The 21,539-nt window shown below is 42.3% G+C and overlaps 2 protein-coding genes across 5 annotated transcripts in view; one reads left to right on the top strand and one right to left on the bottom strand.

The window, feature by feature from the left end:
• The window catches only part of LOC110286758 (A-kinase anchor protein 17B), a 39,530-nt gene extending 29,546 nt beyond the window's left edge, over window positions 1–9,984 (top strand). For 3 of the 4 annotated variants that reach the window (XM_085838177.1, XM_085838179.1, XM_085838178.1), the window contains exons 4-6: window positions 3,329–3,563; window positions 3,939–4,007; window positions 5,588–9,983. In XM_085838177.1, coding sequence (XP_085694303.1) covers window positions 3,329–3,563; window positions 3,939–4,007; window positions 5,588–7,279 — 1,996 coding nt within the window. In that variant the 3' untranslated portion in view covers window positions 7,280–9,983. Of the gene's footprint in view, window positions 1–3,328; window positions 3,564–3,938; window positions 4,008–5,587 lie in introns of all 4 variants that reach the window. The other variant, XM_021153335.2, reaches the window with a different exon arrangement.
• Window positions 9,985–12,139: 2,155 nt separating this feature from the next.
• Window positions 12,140–20,254, bottom strand: Pgrmc1 (progesterone receptor membrane component 1). Its single transcript, XM_021153310.2, has 3 exons — window positions 19,828–20,254; window positions 16,155–16,310; window positions 12,140–13,429 (listed from the first exon to the last, which is right to left on the bottom strand). The coding sequence occupies exons 1-3, from the start codon at window positions 20,153–20,155 to the stop codon at window positions 13,326–13,328; spliced, it is 588 nt and encodes a 195-aa protein (XP_021008969.1). The 5' UTR covers window positions 20,156–20,254; the 3' UTR covers window positions 12,140–13,325.
• Between the last annotated feature and the right edge of the window lie 1,285 nt (window positions 20,255–21,539).

The raw sequence follows: 21,539 nt of genomic DNA, 5'->3' as shown, positions 1-21,539 counted from the left end.
ATAATCCAAATTAGAAATTGTATTAGTTTGCCAATATTACCTAGACTGCCAGTTTAAAATAAAAAACTAACTTGGAAAAGTTTTCTGTCCTCTAAAATGATCGAGAATCAAAGTAATCCAGACTTGTGGATTTGTTGGGACCATCATTCTTCTTGTTGGCCAGAATTCTTACTGTGAATTTGGGGTATTCTATTTTCTTCCTTCAGTCTCACCACATTATTTACCAGTGCTGGGGCTTCAGCCTAGCTAACTAGATTATTTGCCTACCTAGGCCATTGCCGAACATTTGCCAAAAAAGGACAGACACCAGCTTTTATAGGGCTCTGATAACCCAGTTTTCACCCCCTGGCCCCTTCTCTTTTATATAAACCACAGCATTAAAAAATATTAAGAACACTGTTCCATGTCTCTCCTTTTTTTTTTTTTTTTTTTTTGCCTGGTCACATCTAGGAAATTTGGCCAGAGCTTCTGCCATTTCTTTATCAAATTCCAAGCCAAACATTCCATTTAGATAATCCTTTGTCCTCTGGCTAACTCCAGATCCAGGTAATAGCCCTTTATTTCTTACCACATTTTCATGAGGTGATAACTGAATTTATCTAGTTCCCTTAGCCACTGTATCGTTTCTAGCATTAGTTGTTATTTGTTTTCTTTTTAATAGCCATTCTGACAGAGGTGAAATGGGATTGTAGTGGAGTTTTAAGATGAATTTAAAGTGTTTTTTTTTTTTTATGTGTGTGTGTGTTGACTACATGTACTATGAGCATGCTTCATATCTCTGGAGGCCAAAAAGGATGCCAGGTCCTCTTGAGCTGGTGTTATGGGTAGTTGTGATCTGCCATGTGGGTGTTGGGAACCGAACCTGGGTCCTCTGCAAGAGCAGCCAGTACTCGTCACTGCTGAGCCATCTCTTTATCCAGTCTCTTAGTGTAGTTTTGGTTTGATGATGATGGTTATTAGACATTGTTTCATATGCTTATTTTCTATCTGTACTCCTTTTGAGAATTGTATATTAGTGTGTATGTCCACTTATTAATTGGGTAATTTGATGGGTAGTTTTTAAAGTTCTTCATATATCTTATATATTATTAACTCCCTTGGATACATAGTTGGAAAAGGGTTTCTTCTATAGGCTCCCTTTCCATTGAGAATATGTCTGTATATACACACATGAACATATAACCTTAGAGTAAAGAGGGAAAACACAAAGGCCAATAAATTACATTTTTAAAATGAGGAGGCTGGAGAGATGGCTCAGTGGTTAAGAGTATTAGCTCCTCTTCCAGATGTTCTGGACCCATGTAGTAACTCATAACTGCCAGTAACTCCAGTCCCAGGGAATATGAGCCCCTCTTCTGGCATTTGAGGGCACCAAGCACACATATGATACACAGACATGCAGACAAAACACCATACACACGGAATAAGTGAGTAAATAATGAAAACCTATCAGAACAGATTGTTTCTGGCTAGGTGGAGGGGTGTGGTCAGTTAAAGTTGAAGTCTGTCTTCATACTGTTCAAACAGGGTCTGAGCCCAGACCTGTCAAGGCTCAGTTGTTCATTGGATCTACATTCACTTTAGGGGTGTCCCTGTTTTGCTTATTGGGAGCTATTTCTGTCCACTTTGCAGTCTGTGTACTGGGTAGATTCACACTTGCTCTAGAAACTTTTTTTTAAAGATTTATTTATCATTATTATTATATGTAAGTACACTATAGCTGTCTTCAGATACACCAGAAGAGGGCATCATTATGGATGGTTGTGAGCCACCATGTGGTTGCTGGAATTTGAATTCAGGACCTTCGGAAGAGCAGTCAGTGCTCTTAACCACTGAGCCATCTCTCCAGCCCCACTGTAGAAACTTCTACTTGTATACCCCATGGGGGCTAATATCCAAGCCAAGGAATGTCTTCTATGTTGCCCAGTGGGGAAGCAAACAAAGAGCTGAGATCCTTACTGATGTATGGGTCTCAGCACTTTCAAATCATGTACAGCGTTAAATGTCCTGTAAAAGGAAGGATGCTGTAGAAAATTGAGAGAGGCCCATAGGACCTGAGCTTCACGGTTCTCGGTCCTGCTAGCTGAAACCCATGGCCCAGAGAGGTAGCCCACTAACCCAGACCTGAGTCTCCACAGTTTTCTGCAGGTGATGGAGTCTACCCCTTTTCACAAAGGGTGGGGCCTGTGACCCACCCATCACAATATTTTTTCCAGTCAGAGCCTATGTGCTGCCTGAACTTCTCAGCATGGCATATCCAGTCTCAAATGGTAGGCTTCCACTCAGGATGACACCTGATGAAGCCTTCCAGATTATGAGGATTATTATTATGAATTTTGTCTTTACTAAGTATCTGGTATGCAGGAGCAATCACTGTCACACTAAATCCTCCCCCTGGATTTAAGGCTTGTGAGAACTATGGCATCCTTCTGTGACTGTGATGAACGCCCTGTTTAACCAGGGCACACTATGTCTGAGACTCCCGGTTTCCCCCTCCCCCGGCCAGGGAACTGGGCGGACTGGTTTCGTGGCCTGTTTGTTTTTCTGATCTTTTCAGCTATCTTAGAATTAGTTTTGTGAGTTCAGACTATAGCCCTTATTTTTTTTTTCCTTCAGAATAGAATCTGCTGCTCATTTTCTTGCCTATTCTTCAGGGCATCACATAAAAGTACCAGAGCTCTCTTTCCTTCCCTTCTTTCTGTCCTTCCTCCTGTGTCTATAAGGTATCCGTTATATATTTGCATTTTACACACAAAATTGTGTCTTTTCCTTTGACTGATGTTCTTTTTTTTATTTTAGGGGGCATGTGTTTTATTTCTTTTAAATGTATGTATGTATGTATGTATGTATGTATGTATGTATGTATGTGTTTGTGTGTATGTGTGTGTGTGTGTGTAGGCCAGAGGACCTCAGTTGTCATTCCTCTGATGCTGTCGACCTGTTTTCCTGTTTTGTTTTTGTTTTTGAGAAAGGATTTTTCACTGGCCTGTAACTTGCTAAATACTCTAGACTATCTGGTCAGAGTGTGCCAGGGATCCACCTGTCTCTACCTCCCCAGCACTAGGATCAAAGTGTACACACCTTGCTTAGTCAGGTCCTTGTATGCACAAGACAGTCACATTACTGATGGAGCAATCCCCCCAGCCTCTGGTTGTTGTGTTTGTTTGTTTGTTTATTTTGTTGTTGTTCTTTGTTTTTACCATGAGTTGTCAATTCCAGGTCCTGAGGTTATCAGACATAGGTTTCTGGAAGCCTAAATGATTATTAGTTCTTCCGGGTGGCTAATAATTATTGCTTGAATGAATGATGAATCTTAATTGTTGTTCAGAAAAAGAAAAGATGAAGTAAGGAAAGCCCAAGAAAAGAGAAAGAAGGCCAGGGACAGGAGGCGAGCCCTGAAGGAAAGAGACAGACACCGTCAAAGAAAGGAAAAAGTGAAAACCAAGCCTGAGGCCCGTCAGGAGCTAGACTCTTCTGGAGAGTGGGAGGAGCGGAAGTACTTGCTGGCTCGGAGGCGGGTTGAAGCGCTTCGGTTACTCCGGGTACTCCTGAAGAAAATTGCAGTAAGGCTGTTTCCTAACTATTCTCTTTAGTTTAGTTTTGGTAGGTACTAGTCTTTCTGAGGCCTAGCCTTTGGTTTTAAGTATTGTCCCACCAACAATGAACTGCATGGCATGTATAGGCGTTTCCTTTAAATCAATTGCTCTTCCTTAACCCCAACCATGGGTTTCCAAAACCAGTCTCTAAAGCAGTGCCATCTCAACCCGGTCCTCACTTCCTGTGTTTAAACTTCAGAACACTTTAGCTACTTCATCTTTTTTTTTGCGTTCCTATAGGATATGACAGAAAAATGCTAGGGGGACACAAAGGGTGGGTGTGGTGCAAGTGTTCCCTCTGTAGCCTTCTGGTAACTTCATCCATCCATCTGTCCGTAACAGGTTTGGATGAGAAAAGAGAAGAACCTCAAGCCTTGTCAAACACACATTAGCCTTCTCTTGAACTGTCTGGTAAGGATTTTTTTTTAAGATTTATTTATTATATGTAAATATATTGTAGTTGTCTTCAGACACACCAAAAGAGGGTGTCAGATCTCCTTATGGATGGTTGTGAGCCACCATGTGGTTGCTGGGATTTGAACTCAGGACCTCCAGAAGAACAATCAGTGCTCTTAACTGCTGAACCATCTCTCTAGCCCTGGTAAGGAATTTCTTAACTCACAGATCAGTTATCTTCTTCACAGATTTTTTTTTCATTTATCCAAGGTATTTCTATCCGTTCGTGGGCTCCTAGAGATAGCCAGAATCAGATACCTTGAAAAATAGCCAGAGATATTTCTGAAGTATTCATTTAAAAGTCCATATGCAGTGGTTTAAATAGGAAGGATGACTGCTGCTGCTATTCTAGTAAGCCAATTTTGTTTGTTACTGTGGATAGTGAACTATAGGTCCTATGGATAACTAAACTTGGTAAAAGCAGGATCAGAAAAAAAAATTTCATACTTGGATTATTGATGGCAAGCCCAGCTAGACTGGTTTTGGATTTACCTTAATGATGCCCACCTGTGACATTCTTCTGTAAAATCTACCTCTTTAAATGGGTAGAGAGCACGATTCTGAAACCCATTAATGCTTACACTGATTACAAGTTACCAGGGAGGTGCTGTGCTCTGCCGTGTGGCAGACCTCGGTGGGAATACACAGCAAACCTTCCTGGGGATGGGTATGTGGGCATCATCTTTCCCTTACTCTGCAGCTGTGTAGAACAGGTTGCATCAGATTTGACCACAGGCAAATTCATGGGCACAGTGATATTTTTCTACTTGATGTTTGGCTTTTCTTTTTTGACTTAAGATGCAAATGCTATACCACTAAACTGCATCTTTGTTCCCTGTGTGTTTCATCTTAATGAGGCAGGCCAGGTGGCTCAACTCAGAGACATCCTCAACTTGCAATCCATAGAGAAAGATTGGAGTATGAAATAGAGGGACAGTTTATTTAGTAAGTCAGTTGACCTTGTTGGACTTGTTTCACCCACATGCCTTTTCTTGTACTAGGGTTTCCTGTGAAGGCTACAGAGCATTCCCTGTTTCCCTAGCACCTATTGGAAGACTTAAAACTGTAGGCTTGTCAAGTTTTGAGCAACTAAAAAGAGTAAGGTGTTTTAAATGCCATGGAATGGTCACAAATCTAATAAAAATTGCTCTTATTAGATCAAAACATTTTAATTTAGTAGTTTCCTCAGAATAGTATTGCTTCTAATCTGGACCTATCTTGTTTTATTGTTTGTTTGTTTGTTTTTTCCAGAGCAGTTTTCTTTGTGTTTTGTTTTGAAATTTTATCTACATTTATTTATTTGTTTGTTTTGTGTGTGAATGGGGATGGGACACATGCCACTGTGTGAGTATGTGGGGCGATCAGAGGACAGTTTGCTGAGGTCAGGTCTCTCCTTTCTCACATATAGGTCCCCGAGTTGGAACTCAGGTCATTAGGCTTAGAGGCAGGCACCTTTATACCCCCTGAACCATCTTGCTGGCCCCATTTGAGTTTTCATGAGAGATCATTAAATCTTTTTTTTTTTTTTCTTAAAGGGATCCACACAGTGTAATCCACAGGAAGTTGACGTTATGAAGTCCGAAGCTCATCATACCCTAGGGACTGCATTGAAATCACCCGAGGAAGAAAAATTAAACACTCGGCATCTTCTAGATTGGGAAGAAATGCCAAGCTATCAGGCTTCCACACTTGATCTTAGTCAAAAGGCCGAGAAGCGATGCTATCAGGCTTCCAAGTCTGACAATAAACAAAAACAAAAAGTGAAGAAAAGAACTAAGGCTCAGTTACAGAAATCTTCACACACTCCTGGGGTGAAACAAATGAGACACTCAGCTAGAAAAGAAGAAACTGGAAAAGTGTTAAGTGATGGGTGTGATTACAGTTTGGTCTCTGACCAGAATTCTTTACAGAGTACAATGATTGCAGATCAGTCCCTTGCAAAGGAAGACCACGCCTGTTCTAATGAATCCCATTCTTCTAGACAAGCTGTGATCAACCGTGGCAGGAAACAGAAGATCTATGAAACAGATGAATTTATTGACTATCTATTAAACTATTATCAGACTCCAGAGTATGCCCGATTCTGTCTTGAAGCAAGTCACCTAACAAGCACGTGTCAGTGGCAGAGAGATGTCTACGCTAAGGGGGATGGCTTTCAGATCTATTTAAGAAAACAGGGGTACCACTCAAACAGCCTGAGTGAAGCGGAGAGCCTGCAAGGGATAGAGCAGGATGAAGAGCAGGACTGGCCGCAAGTGTATATTAAAGATCCTGAGAGTAAGTCACAAAAGACAGGCAAGATCAATTATGCCAAAGAATTTACAAAGAAATTAAAAAACCATTGCAAGGACATAGCAAGTGAAACTGCTGAGCACCTTTCTCCAACTGATGGAGAGAGCTATCCTGTGGAAAAGATTTACAGTCACGGAGGCAAAGATTCTCAACACATAAGAAAAAGCCCAGTTTCCTCATCATTAAGGTCAGTAGATGTAGGTTTGCCATTGGCAGACTTCTTGGAGGAAATTAGTAGCGATTCTGAGTGCTTCAGTGAAACTCTTAGCATGAACCAAGAGGAGGAGGAAAGGTCTATGGCTGTCTATAATAGCTCCCCGGAAAAAAGACCTCTTGGTACTGACAAAATCAGTACTTGCAAACAGAAAACGAAGTCGAGTCAGCAGACCTTGTGTTCAGAGTGGAAACATGACAACGAGGGAAAATACTCTAAACACAAAGTTAGGGCACCAGGTAAAAGGTCCAAGTCTGAACTGAGATACTCGTGGCTTGAGGACGAATGTGATTCCACTAGAGTTGACAAGAACATAAGCAAAACTAGGGGGAAACTAGCCCCAAAACACATGCTTGATGAAGGATATTACCATGAGTCCAGTTCCAGTGATGAATTAGAAACCACCACGAGGAAGAAGAGGAGACTTACTAGCAGTATGCTTGACCAGAATGTGAAATACAGGCCCCTTCATATGCCACTAATGCCGCCAAAACGTGCTAGAGCATTCTATTTGGGATATTTCTCCAGGAAAAGGCAGAATCCATGGAAGTCAGAATATAACCAGGATGTAAGAAGGTTCAAAAGATATGAAAATTCTGAAGATTACATGCTTGATTCTGAGAATTACTATGTCAGTCACGATGACAACCAGGAGCACATTGAGTATGGAAGCTACTTAGGAGACAGCTACTCTAGCTCTTTGTATTTTAAAATGTTCTGACGGCCACTTTGACCAGGAACACCCTTATTTACAAGAAACAGTTGACGAGAAGGAAAAACTTCAAACCAAATATAGCTCTGTTGTTAGCAACCACAGTGCACGAACTAGAAGAGGGTTCAAGTGCAAAAGCTTGTTCCTCTTGCCAAAGTTCGGAGTGTGGGTCAGAGTAACTGCAGGTATGTCAGCAAGCTTTGCAAATAGAAAACCTGTAGATTCTAAAGCTTGCTGAAACACTGTAATTACACAACTTCTTGATCCAAGGACAGATTTTACATTAAGCTTTAATTTGGTGCCAGTAAAGGAGCAGATTAGCATTAAGATGGCTGACTTAGCCTTCGATGGCTCTTTTGCTGTCATAGCATCATTCATCATCTATCTTCAAAGAGGACAATAGTGGACAAATAGACATCTTTTGATGTGTTCGTAGATTGGGTCAGAAGCACCATGTATGGTAACAAACTTTGCTAAATTTTACTTCATAATAATTTTAGATAAAGAAGAAATCCAGAGGTAGATTTTATGACTAGAATTTCATGAATATTCACTGGAAGGAAATGAATATATTCATAATACTCAAAGGGTCATTTATGTACTGACAGTTCTAGAAGAATCTAAAAGGGCTGATTGCCCTTTGACGGCTAAGTAGCTGGGACTGTTTGAAGTTTTCTTGTTTGTTTTATGGACCCCACCATATGTTTGCATCAAAGCACCAGGATCGAATTTATAAAATCAGGGGGATTTGCAAAGGAAATATCAAAACATCCTGGCACATCAATAATGGCACTTGGGAAGAAAAGTTGTGACAGTATTCTATTTCAGGCTCTGTAATCCTTTCACTCAGGGTTGGGTGACATCAGTTTGTAAAAAGTCACTGACTATCCCCCACACTGACTTTTATAGAACAAGTGCCTCCTCAGTCCTTAACAAAGTCATGGCGTTAGGAAGACTTAAAGAAAAGTCCACAGTTTTCTAGCTGTGGAAAAATTGTTTGTGTGCGGAATTTGTAAACGATGTTAAATAAGTGATTTATCTTTTTTGCTGACTCGTTTTGGACTTCTTAAATGTGTTTTTAAATTGAGATATTTGTAGATTCCTGAAGACTTACCCCTTAGCACAGTGCATGCTCTGTAGAAAGTTTGGCCAACTCTTTCTGCCTTACATTGGATTCAGGACCTCAGGGCAGTTAGTTGACCTTCATTTTCCCAACAAAGCTCTACCCGACCTGGCAACTGGCTATCGGTGAACTTAGAGACCATCTGCAACAAGAATAGTTGTTTAGAATGTGCAGACTCGGCGAAGGGTAGCATTTTCATGGCAGTTTCAGTTCAGTCTCAATGTGACATTCTACAGGAAAGCATCTGCTCGCAGATACAGGTAGGATGTCAGTCCGTGGACTTACTTACTATCCTTACTATTGTGTCACACACTGAGTGCCCCTAAACTGCCTCTTGAGCAGCCTGGTGTCTGCAGTGGTTATGACTATGGTTTACCTAAAGGAAAAGCCACAGGTTCTTTCATTGATCTGCGTATTCCTCTTTGAAGAGAGATTGTTCAGTCACTTAAAAGTTCAGAAAGGAATGTAACAGATCCACATGGATTACTAAGAAAGAAACAACCTCACTTTGAAGCCAGTAGTTGGTTTCACTGTTAAAACTGGGTTTGACTTACTGAATCTGAAAGACTGCACATGTGGTGAGAGTGCCTTTTTTGTTTTGTTTTTGAGGACTAGCAATGACTATTCATGTTCAAAGTAATGTTGCCCAAAGTAGCCTTTGAAAGCACTAACAGCTCATATTTTGTCAGAGAGTTTTCTGGCAACACATTACTCTCTTCCAATTAAAAAGCTGCCTCCTTTCCCTCCCCCACATGTTATTCTATTGAAACAAAAAACATTATGGGTTTGTAATAGAAAGCAGCTGACTGTTTTGAAACAAACAAATGGAAAAAAAAAACCCACTCAGCTTCTTCCCTCATTTGATATTGTTTCTCGAGAGATTTTAGGTATTTTTGCTCGGTAAGAAAAGACAATATAATTGCAGATTTTAGCAGCATGTGCAAAGGTTTGGGTTTTCTCCCTGTGATAGACGTGGTGCTAAGTCATCTTGATTCAGCACTTTCGCGCTGTTTCTTTGCTAAACGCTTTCCTGGGGCCTCCAAGTAACAATACTGCTTTTGCTGAACCCTGGAGTTTTGTACCCGTCTGTGGTAACGCATTGTAGATCTGTGTCAACCCCTTTTTTGCTGTAGGCCTTACACGAGAACAGTGATAGCTTACTCTGTCTGTGCTTGTCACTTGGCGGCTTAGTAAAGAATGTAACGGAACAAACTGTTATGACTACTTTTGTTCTTGATACTGTTGATATTTAAGTTGTGAAGTGTGTTTCCTCGTATCTTCTTTTGGTCCCATCAAACAAGGGCCTAACGTTGTTTTATTTAAAGAGGGGTTTCCCTGCGCTTCCCTTGTATGTGCTGCTAATCCTGTAAAGGGAAAGTTTGCTAAGTGCTTTGTTCATTTGTTTGAATTTCTCAGGTAGAAGGCCATGTAACCTAGGCATTTTGAAACCACAACCAAATCAATGTGTTTTTGTTGCAAAACTGTTCAATGTGTTAATTTTAAAATAAATGCTCATTGATTCCACTTTGGGAGGATGTTTCTATCTGTAGTAGGGTATGTTACACTAATGTTGCTCTTTTTGGCTTATTTGCATTGTTAGAGAAATGATGCATAATTTAATTTTCATACATTTAAAAATAAAATTGTCAATAGTGACAATAGTGACTATTGACTGATCATTGTTCCGGGGTAGATCAATGCGCACCCTTAACATTTCCAACTCATTTAAATATTTTAACTCTACTTCACTTTTATGATAGGAACTGAACCTGTCAGAGTTAAAGGAACCAAAGCCTGTTTCTTATTCATTGTGGATAAACTGAAATCACATTTAGACTCAAAATCATTCTTATTTAAGTACATCTAAACATTATTTCTGAGAATTTCATACACATATACAACGAAATATGCTCTTATCTGTTCCCCACCTCCACTTCTCCATTTCCCCTTGTAATCCTAACACACCCCCTTCCAAGGTAATGTCGTCTTTTTCTGATGGCCCAGTAAGTCTAGTTAGTGCTACCCATATGTACATGTGTGGGAACGTGGGAAACCTACCAGTGACCACACCCTCGAAGAATAATTCCCCTCCCCAAGCAACTATCTCTGCCAATAGCTGCTCAGTATAGGGTAGAGCCTGGACGTCATCCGTATCATTTATACTGGGATTTTGGCTGGCTTGGTCTTGGCGCAGGTAACCACAGCTGCTGCAAATGCATGCTACAGCCATATCATGTCCAGAAGACAGCATTTCACAGCATTTTCCCCTGGCCTCTGCCTTTTATGCTCTTTCTGCCTCCTCTTAAGTGATAACCCCTGAACCTTAGTGATGGGTGGAGTTAATATAGATGTCCTGTTTAGAGCTAAACACTCAGTGCATCTTTTTGAGACTGGGTCTCACTTGTAGCCTAGGCTGGCTTTGAACTCCTTATCTTCTTGCCTCAGCCTCCCACATGCTGGGATTACAGATGTATGCCACCATGTTTGGCATAGCACATTTAATCGGTGCTGTTAAATGGTGGCAAAATTGGTACTATGGGATTTCATTTCATCTCATTCTCTCAGTTGTGTGGGAAACTTGAAGTTTATAGATGTCCAAAACTATGAGTACAGAATGGGGAGTCTAATCCAGGGAGTTTAGAATCATTCAAGAGTTAAATGTATTTGCACATAAAATAAGTAACGAACTGCTTCCAAGTATTATAATGAAGACAGATTGTACCTTCAACTCTGGGCACTTTAGAGCTGTAATGTTCCTTTTTGGGTTCCACAAGCTCTTCGTGAAACATTAAGGAATAAGTGAATGATTGTTCTGAATCAAAACCGAATCATTCCGTGTCCCATGGTAGGTTGACCACATTCTAGTGAATAGCCCCTTGCCTATGAGTGTATTGGCAGCATAAACTGAACTTGGTTATGGAAAGAGAGGACATACTGTTGGGAAGGGGTAGGAGTGAATCTGAGGGGGGTTAGGAGTAAAGGTGGGAAGTGAGTCCGTTAAAAACACTGTATGTATGAAATCCTCAAAAATATTTAAGGAAAATAAAAGCCACATTCCTCCTGCCATAAGCCCCCTACACTCCCCTAACGCTCAGTAGTAACGGGACATCCTAATGACAAAGTGGACTCTGAGGCAGGATTTGAGAGTTCGCAATATAGCAGTTCTGCATTCTTTCTCAACTTGTTGCCTTTCTTCTCGTTTTCTTTGCCTTCCTTCTCACTATGTAGCTCAGGCAGGCCTTTAACTTACCTACACATAAGTCTAACACCCAAAAGTTAAACTCAATTTTAAGCTAAAGTGAAATGACAAAATCTGATTAATGTTTAATTTATTCTTCTGAGGATTTTACACATGTATTCCAAGTATTATGATCATATCTAAACTCTCCTGGACCCTCCCCAACATATCCCCAGTGGTCTTTAGAAAACTACCCCAGCACATCTAATTAGTGCTGCCTGGATGTGTACACAGGTACAAGGTACTGAGGCATGAGGAACCTACTAGCAGCCCTTCCAAAGAAAACTGATTGTTCCTACCTTAGTTGCAATCAGCTCCCAATAGCTCCTCAGTGGCTTGGGATTATGAACGCCTCTTCAGTTGCTGCTTGAATGTTGGCTGGTTTGATCTTGCTGTGAGTTCATGAGTACACTAGCCATGACATGACCAGAATCAGCCATGGCATAGCTACTCCCACCTCCACCCCACCCCCTGGCTCTTAGGTTTAAAAAATGAAAGCCTCACTATATTGGGTAAAACCTTTTTATTAACTGACCCAAGCACTTCATTTTTTTTTTTTCTGATTTGAGGTAAAACCATTAAACACAGCTCACAAGAAAATACAATGACTATTTAACTACAATTACAAGAGTTTGAAACCTCACTAGTTGTTCAGATAATACTTTTACAAATTTACACAACTGTAGAGTCTACTTAAGCTAGGTTTAGTATTAACCAAAAGAGTATTATCCAAGACCTAGACGCCTGACGACTACTTTTGAAGTGACTACAAGTTTGTAACAACAGAAGGATTGAAGTGTTACCTTAGGAATGTATTTTCCTTTCAAACTCACCCAGCTAGTGCCATGTAGTGTTTTCTCATTCTTCAGAGATGTCAGTGAAGGCTTTTGGAAAAGCACATACCTGTTCCTGCCCTGTAATTCCGCTCAAAGTTTACATCTGGTCAATGACCACATAACCATCACCCTGCTCCAAGCAAGAGCATTTTCTTTTGCAAAGTTCTCCTTTGAATTTTCCGATGCTGTTTTAGTTCCAACTGTCAATGACTGTGTGTGTGAGAGTTACTGTGTGTGGGAGTGTCCACATGGGGACACGGATGAGAAATCAGTCCAGGAACACAGGCAATGGGTTTGCCCTAACTGAGTTCAGTATTGAGCTTTCATTTTGTTACTGGACTTCTGGTTTGAATCAATACCAGAGATTTTGGAATACTGCAGATTTGCTTTAGGGGTAGATAAAACAAAAATCATGCAGTTAAGTCAGTTGGGTAAAATGAGCTTGTTTTTACAATACAGCATGGCTAGACGCTGACCCTTTTTCATTCTTAGGACATTTACCATTTTGACCAGTGTGTGTGCACTTACCATTTTGACCAGTATGTGGAAATACCCAAGTTTTCCCTCTCTCAGGAAAATCAAATTGTAATTCAGTTTGTTCTAACTACAGATAGAAGAGAAATAGCTTTACCATTTGCATGACAGCACTGAAGTTCACTTTCTGGATTTGTGACATACAAACACATCATGCATTCTAAGACGAGTTGATTTTATCGGTGTCACTAGTGATGTTACTTAAAAAATTTACAGCAAGTTCAAAACTTTTCTAAATATTGAAATCACCATGTTGTAAAGACAGACTGGAATGTTACAAATGATTTTGCAAAATACAAAAATAGATATGCTCCACCGAATGCTTCAGTCATTCTTCCGAGCTGTCTCGTCTTTTGGTTCTTCATCATCTGAGTACACGGTAGGCTCCTCCCCTTCCTTCAGCAGTTTTCCCACGTGATGATACTTGACTGGAAGTAGAAGGGGAAAAAAAACACCACACAATCAGTCACTCTCATGCTTTACAACAGAATCACTACATTTCATTTTAAAGCATTTATGAGAGGTCCACACAATATACTCAGCAATGTCTTAGGCTTCTTGATAGATATAAATGGATTATATCATACTCTTTGCCAAAAATGGAATTAAGAGTTTTGTTAAAATATAAAGCAGCAAACCATGTCAGGTGGTATCAAAATGACCTGAGCCTCTGTGGGAAGTATTTATATTAAGACCTCACTATGAGCTAGGGAGGTTGTAAGGAATTTCATGGAAGAAAGATACACTTTGGGAAATGTATGGACAGATGTCGGGTGAAATTTCCAGAAAAATGAAAACATATTCAAAGGCACATAGGCAAGACTGGGCATATCTCGGGAACAGTAAGAACATGTCGGCAGGAGTAGAATTGGCATTTGGAAACAGTAGGAGATAAGTCTGGCTAATCAGTGTGTGGGAATATTATGAAAGACCTGAAAAGCCAGCCTGAGAAATCTGAACTTCGCCTATAGGTGGCAAAGGTACTGAAAGTTTGTAAGAGAAAGAATGACACAGCAAAATAGCACTCCAGCAATGTTATCACCCAACTATGCAGGGCAGAATTCAGTAAGAGCAGTTGAGCAGGGTGACCAGGAGGCTGGTATGCAGAGGCAGATGTGAAGGAACCACAGCCAGGAGTAGGGTAAGCCCACTAGAATTAAAGTAAAAGGATATGAGACAGCTTCAAAGAAAGCTGGAAACATCCATTAATGAAGTGACATCTGGACAGCCTGCAAACCAAAATGAGGACTGCAAAAAGGGAGCCACTCGAGAAGGCCACATGACAGGAGAGCCAGAGCCAGAGCCCGGGCCAGAATTGAGAAATTAGTACCAGACAAGAATCAGGAGGGGGAGGCTGGTGAGATGGCTCAGTGGGTAAGAGCACCCAACTGCTCTTCTGAAGGTCCAGAGTTCAAATCCCAGCAACCACATGGTGGCTCACAACCATCTGTAACAAGATCTGACGCCCTCTTCTGGAGTGTCTGAAGACAGCTACAGTGTACTTACACATAATAAATAAATGAATCTTTAAAAAAAAAAAAAAAAAAGAATCAGGAGGGACAGAAAGCTGAAGCAGTGCTAGGGGCAACTTGGAGGATGTTAGACCATGATGGGCTGGAATTAAGAACATCAGCAGGACAGCAGAAGACATTTTTTTTCAGCATGGGAAAAGGCTATGGGTAATTAAAGGAATGGCAAGGGTCTAGGAAGGGAGTGAAGATGTTGTAGCCAAGAGGTTTAGGTGTGAAGTCAGAATTAGCAAGCTCCATTATAATCAAGTGAATGCAGGGTTAAGGCACATTTCTTTTCTGATATGGGGAGGAATGAGAGTAAGCAACCTGTCTAAACAGGTAACTAAAGCTGCTTTTATGTGAAATAATCGCTGGGAACAACTGAAACTTCCCTATTTGAACATAGTATAAAGTGTGTTTGTGTGTTGGGGGGGTGGCTTGGGACTGTGCAAGATAAATAAAAGTCAAGTGGAAACCTGCTTAAGAGGAATCCACAGTGATTTCTGAGTGTAGCTGGGGTGTCACAACAGGCTGGGTTAGGCCTAGGTGAAAGGAATTGTGGGCAAAAGAAAAAAAAACCACCTTTTCCCCACTGATGCCAGAAAGCTCTAGAGCAGAGCTTTGTGGATTATAAAGCATAACTCACTAGTTTCATATAGAAGATTATGATTACACAGGCATCTTGGGCAAATGTTAGTGACTATGTTAGGTAGCTGGGCTGTTTTCAAAGTCCAAAGATTTGCGTCCTGACTTGAAAGCTATGCTTGTACTTGGTCTGTTCAAGATCCAAACTCAAAAGGTAGTGTCGCATCTGGCTTATTATTAACCAAGAGCCCTCTCAGGTTATTCTGAAGAAGATAGTTGGATATAACCAAAAAGAGTGTGCATGACTCAAACTGATTGTGGGGATAGGGAAATTAAAAGCCTCCCCCTCACAGACATTTCATAAAATCTGGAAAAGATTATTATAAGTTCAGATGTGTGCCAGGGAAGTAAACTTAAAATGATCATTTTAACCCCTGGGACTTAGGTTTGGCTGAAGCCTGTTCCTGCAGTCTCATGCTTTGAATTTCACCCCTTAATTTCTACCCTAACTGTAAATGCTTTACCCTCCCTCCCATACATACATAAGTCTGAAACAAGTCTTTCTTTTTTCTTTAAAAACAATGCAGACACCATTGTTTGCTGGGCAGATTATAAGCAGCATTTATAGGTGAGGCCTAATTTATAGGTAGGTTAAATCAGAGTCAATGAGAAGCTGTTTGGCAGAACACAAGTTTCCCATTCTTCAAGAGAGCTGTGGGCTGCTTTTAAACAGTAAGTTTGACAAGACAGAGCTTATGAAAATCTTTCTTCCTGTAGGCAAGAGGCCCACTGTCCTTTCTCTACATGCTCAAATGCTAGTATGGAATCTATATCCCTTCATGCAAAAATGCACACATCAAGAAAACTTGGTATGTCATCATAGTAAGTGACTCAGCACCGCTACCATTCCTTTATGCCACGAACTTGACCTGTCCAAGATTCAGGAGCCTATCAAAATGCACCCGATTTCAGGGTGCTTAGTAATAACTATTGTTTGATCATAAATCTGCATTACTGGTAGAAATTTGATCCAGGCAAAATATAAAGCAATGCTTACAAGTGAACTGAGAGTCCCAGTCACTCAGGGTCTCCTGCTGCGCAGGAGTGAGGTCAGAAAGGTCATCATACTCATCCTTCAGTGCTTCTTTGTCCAGGCAAAATGTGGCAAGGCCCCTGGATGCATCTCTTCCGGCAAAGACCCCATATGGCCCCTCTTTAAAGACAAAATGAAACCAAAGACAGATTCTTTACTTGATAATACACTTCTCTTTGGCTCACATAAACAGAATATGGCTTCCTTGCTTTCAACACCGAAAGCCTCCTTTTAATTTTTTTGTTTGTTTTGAGACAGGATTTCTCTGTGTAGCCCTGGCTGTCCTGGAACTCACTCTTGTAGACCAGAATAGCCTTGAACTCACAGAGATCCATTTGCCTCTACCTCCTGAGTACTGGGATTAAAGGAGTCCACCACTTCCTGGCTTCACATTCCATGATTGAGCTGCACGTATACACTTTGATCATTACATAAGGGCATTGACAGACTTACTGTCACTTCGGTAAGTAAAATGAAATAAAGATGTGTAGCATTTGAAATCTATGTCCTGCACATAGCTAATATAAGCTCAAGTAATTCTTTTGACGGTGGCCTTAATGGGGATTGTTCGATTATACACTCCATGGGTTAGAATTCAGCTCAAAGACTTTGTATCTACAGGTTGGCTTTATTCTGGGTGCTTGAGCCAAGACAGTCAAAGTTACAGTTTCTAACCACTAATGTGTAAATGAAAACATTTTCTTATCAACATATTCTGATATGTTTTAAATGATCTTTAGTTGCAAGACATGAACCCTAAGGCATCTGCAAGAGCAATTGTTTTACAAATACCAGTGGTTCAAAAGCCTCTCTACGTTATATAACCTTTACTGTCTTATTTAAATCAGAACTCACAACAAGGGAGATCAGTTTTGGTATTATTATTAAGTGTAAGCATACAAATGAGTGTAAACAGCAGTGAAAACACTAAAATTTTCACTGAAAACGGCTGCAATCCTTCAAATAATCTCCTAAAACCTGAAAAATGCTACTATGTATAACATCATAGCAAGCTTTTGTCTGAGGACAGTGGATCAATCTGAATACACCTAACGTGGTTATTTAGAGTTAAATATTGCACAAGCAAATGAAAGGAATTCGGGGTACTTTAAACAATGCTTCGTTTTCCCAAAAGGAGGCTAGATAGCAACTCTGACATTAAAATCATCATACTAACTAGGAATGGCTGGTATTTCATTACACTGTGGTTATCTGAAACTTTAGACGACCAAACTGTTTTTCTTTCTAACATATTAAAATCCATTTTTTGTAGGACTGGGGCTTTGCATATTCTAGGAAAGCACCCTACTGCTGAGATATACTTCAAGCCCTTAGGATCATCTTGTAAATGCAACTAAGATTCTAAAATAGGGGCTGGTTTCAGTCCTCATTGCATGCTGCCACTAGAGAAGGTTTAAAAAGAACAAAATTCATATGCTTTTCACAAAATATATACTGCTAATGGAAATAGTAGCACCTACTGCTTGGAAACAAAGTCAAAGTTTTGGTTTGGACTCTTACCATTTTAGAAATTACAGTCCCTGGACTGGTAATGCATACTTAAACAAGATCTAAGGCAAACATTAATAGTCTTTAGAGAATATATTTTGTTCACTACAAAGCATATTAACTAGATGCTTGGTGAGCAGTGCTTTGTGCTTTTCACTCACTGCTACTCGCTAGCACCTACGACTGTGCTGTACACAGAGTACTAGACACTCAAATGGCTTCACTTTTAGGTGTACTCTGTAACAGAAAATATTTCCACTATGATATTATCAGTGTTCCTTGGCCTCCTCACATTGGGGGCGTGCTTGTCTTTTTATGTTCCCAGAGGGAAAACTAAGGCCTTGAGACCATAAGGCGTTGCACTAGATCACACAGCTGGTCAGGGACAACAGCAAGGCCAAAATGTAGAGTGCTGGTTGACTCCTAGTTGTAGCTGTTCCCGTACACACAGCGATATCCGGCAGAATGACTCTGCAAACTGTAACCCACCTGGTTAGAATGGAGACTGCTTGACTCCAGCTGTGCTCTCTGAAAGCACGGAGGATCCCCGTGTGATGACTTAGCAAATACAACCAGATGACGAGGCCTCGTGCATTTGTGTTGATTACTTTATGGTTTAGCTTAATAATTATGGGTAATCACACCATTGTTTATGGATAATGTGTGACTACAGTGACAAATAATATGTAGTTTTCCAATTATTTTGCCCTCACATGCCTACAGAACGTAATTTTCTAAAATGTCTGAAAGCAGAAACGAAGGGTGAGAGTTCACTAAAAAGCCTTTGGCACATGTGATTTTGATTGGCTGGACTCTGGAGACTTAACGGAGTGGGCATGTCTGGTTTGGATTAGTGCTGGCTAGTCTTCCCTCTCAGACCAATGAGCATGTGAACATACCCCCCCCCCCCACCCCCGAGTTCCTGGTGCTTAGAGGAATCCATATTGGGAGAGCTAAAGCCTCTTCTTCCTCTCTAAATGTTCTAGAAAGCAGGGCTTTCCAAATCTGGCTGATTCCCAAATTCCCTACAGCAGAGTAGTAAAATGTAGATTTTTTTAGCCCTCTTCCCTGCCCCAGAGATCTAAGTGTGGCTATGGATGGTCAGGCCAAGAATCTGTATTTTCATAAGCATCAGGTGATTGTGATAGGCAAACCAGTTTGGAAAAGCCTCATCTCTGGGGAGTTGTCCATCTCTTGTTTTCCCCTTGGTTGGCTTTTCCTGAAATCCCCCCACCCATCGGGCTTCACAGCCTTACCCTTTTGTTTCTCAGGACCCTTCCACCCCTCCCTCCCACCTACCCCCGTTTCATTTCATTTTATTTTTTCCACCTCCCATTCTCCCCACTCTATCATACACTAAATATGGTGTTTCTGACCATCTCACCATGTTACCATAGTTCACCACACACTCTTCTCTTAATGCATCCAATCAAGCTTGGTCGCTTGTTCATCCTCCAGCCTGAGTCCACCCCACACTGCACGCACATACACATACCAAAGACATACCTAACACATGTCACATTCCAAGCGCCACCCCCCAGACAAACGGTGTACACCAAACACACATTCACTGCGCATGCACACAGTGTACACACACACACACACACACACACACAGTGTACACACACACACACACATTCTCCTCCAGGAACAATGCTGCTTTACCTGACACTAATCCCCTTCTCCACTTTCTCTCTTTACACACCCTTACATTCCACCATGGCTCCTCCGGCGTCATCGGCCTCCACGTCTTCTCAAGTGTCTGGGCCTCTCTGGAGACACCTTCATTTTTTCCCCCTCAAATCCGAAGTCTCCCCCTCTTTTCAGGACCCCCGCCTCAAAGCCCACTACCTTCGAAAAGTTCCCTAATATCCCGGGGCTTCGGGCCTCGCTGTCCCTCCCACCCGCGGTTTCCAAGGCTCAGCCTCATTCGGGCATCCCATCCCCCCCCCCCGTACGCGCCCCCACCCACCCAGAGCCTCGTGCCCCCGGCCCGCACCCATTGCCGCCCGCCTTCCCTCCGACCCTCCCACGGGGGCGCCCCACCTCCCCCGGCCTCTCTTCCGCCCCGCTCCCACGCCAGGGTCCCCTCTTTTGTCTCCACGACCCCCTGGCCCTGCCTCCGTACCCGGCCCGTAGAACTTGCGGCCTTTGGTCACGTCGAACACCTTGCCGTTGATGGCCATGAGAATGCGCGGGTCCTGGACGCCATCGAAGCGCCTCAGCTCGGCAGGGGTGAAGTCGCGCCGCTTGAGGCGGGGCAGCGGGGGTGGCTCGTCGTCGTCGTTGTCGCCACTGGCACCGGGCTGGTCCCCGCGAACGATCTTGTAGAGCAGGAAGATGCAGAGGCCCAGGAGGAGCAGGTTGAGAGGAGACGTGAAAATCTCGTGCAGCAGCCCGCCGCCCTCTAGCTCGCTCGGGTCGGCGCCAGTCGCCACCACATCCTCGGCAGCCATGATCTCTGGAGCAAAGGTTGGGCTCGGCTAGGCAGAGCTCCGGAACAGTCAGACAGCTTCCTCCGCCCTCCCAGCGAACAGTGGCGCGCAGCGTTCTTTGACAGAGGAAGAAAAGCTCGGGAGGGGCGGGGCTCCGAGGGGGCGGAACCTATAAGCCCCCGCCCTTCGCGGCCACCTAAGCGCCCCGCCCTGCTCGGGCCTGGCTCGGCCTCTGCTTCGGGCCCCCTATGTAGCCTCGGGGGTCTTGGTCTTTCTCCCTCAACCGCTCTGTCAACCAGGGCCACCGAGCCCAGCCCACCTCTCTGTTCTACCTGCTGGGCCTCTGCCCCGGTTTCCGGGCACCCTCAGATCATAGAGCAGCTCGCAGACACACAGCTCAGTCTCTTGGGTACAGTGGATAGCTTCCCGCCGACCCTGTGGGAAAGCCTTGACTTTAGGGCCCGCTCCTCGAGGCAAATGACGTCAGTTAAAATGAGGTCGCATTTCTCTTGCTTCGCTTCTATTTTAATGCCCCTTATACTCTCTCCCTGGGCCGTACCCTTAGAGCCAGGTAGCTGTTTCGGGATACTCTAATATCATGCCTTCAACTCCTTTTCACCTTACAGACCTAGACTATTCGAACATCCATTTTGGGATGGTTCTCCTCCAATTCTTGCCCAAAAGCTGTGGGACTAACACCCAAAGGACAGCCAGTCAATTCTATAAAATCTGGAGCTCAGATCGCCAGATTTTGCGTTTGTTCTTAAAGTTTTTTTTTTTCTTTATGAAATCATCGATTATGTTTAGTCACAAGGCATCAGTAATCAACAACTGACATTCTGTTGTTGAGCCTTTTTTTCTATAAAAATACCAGAATAATGTTCAAAGTTTCGTTGCTTGACAGCATTCTTCTATTTGAAGTCTGTGGAAACTACCCTTGCAAGTTACAGCAACCTGATAAACGCTGGAGTTTGGAAGGATCCTAGATTTTATCTTTTTAGATCCCTAGGCCTCTGATGTGCAAACAGGCTACGCGGGAGCAGGCCTCTATGGAACAAGGATTGTGCCTATTTTTCAGAGACCTAATCTGGCTGCCCCTTTAAAAAACTGTAATTGGGAGAGGGTAACAGAAGAAAAAGGAGAATAATTAAAACCAAGCCATGCACACATCTGCAGAGCAGGGCACAACTTTTCCATACAATCCTGCCTGTACATAGTTTACCACCACCACTTACATGCAAGAGATTTGTGCAGAGAATTGGCTAAATTCTGAAAAATTTTGGCAAAGACTGCTGTAATCCCTGCCCCCCCCCATCTTCTTAAAGTGTAATGAGTCAAACACTCTTTATATCCAGCCCACACATTTTTCCCCCAGAGCTAAATTTAGGATTAGCTAAACCGGCCC

This window comes from Mus caroli, unplaced genomic scaffold (genome assembly GCF_978045245.1).
Source record: "Mus caroli unplaced genomic scaffold, Mus_caroli_1 scaffold_5, whole genome shotgun sequence".
NCBI lineage: Eukaryota > Metazoa > Chordata > Mammalia > Rodentia > Muridae > Mus > Mus caroli.
The sequence above is the reverse complement of the archived record's forward strand: the minus strand, read 5'-3'. Positions and strand labels throughout refer to the sequence as shown.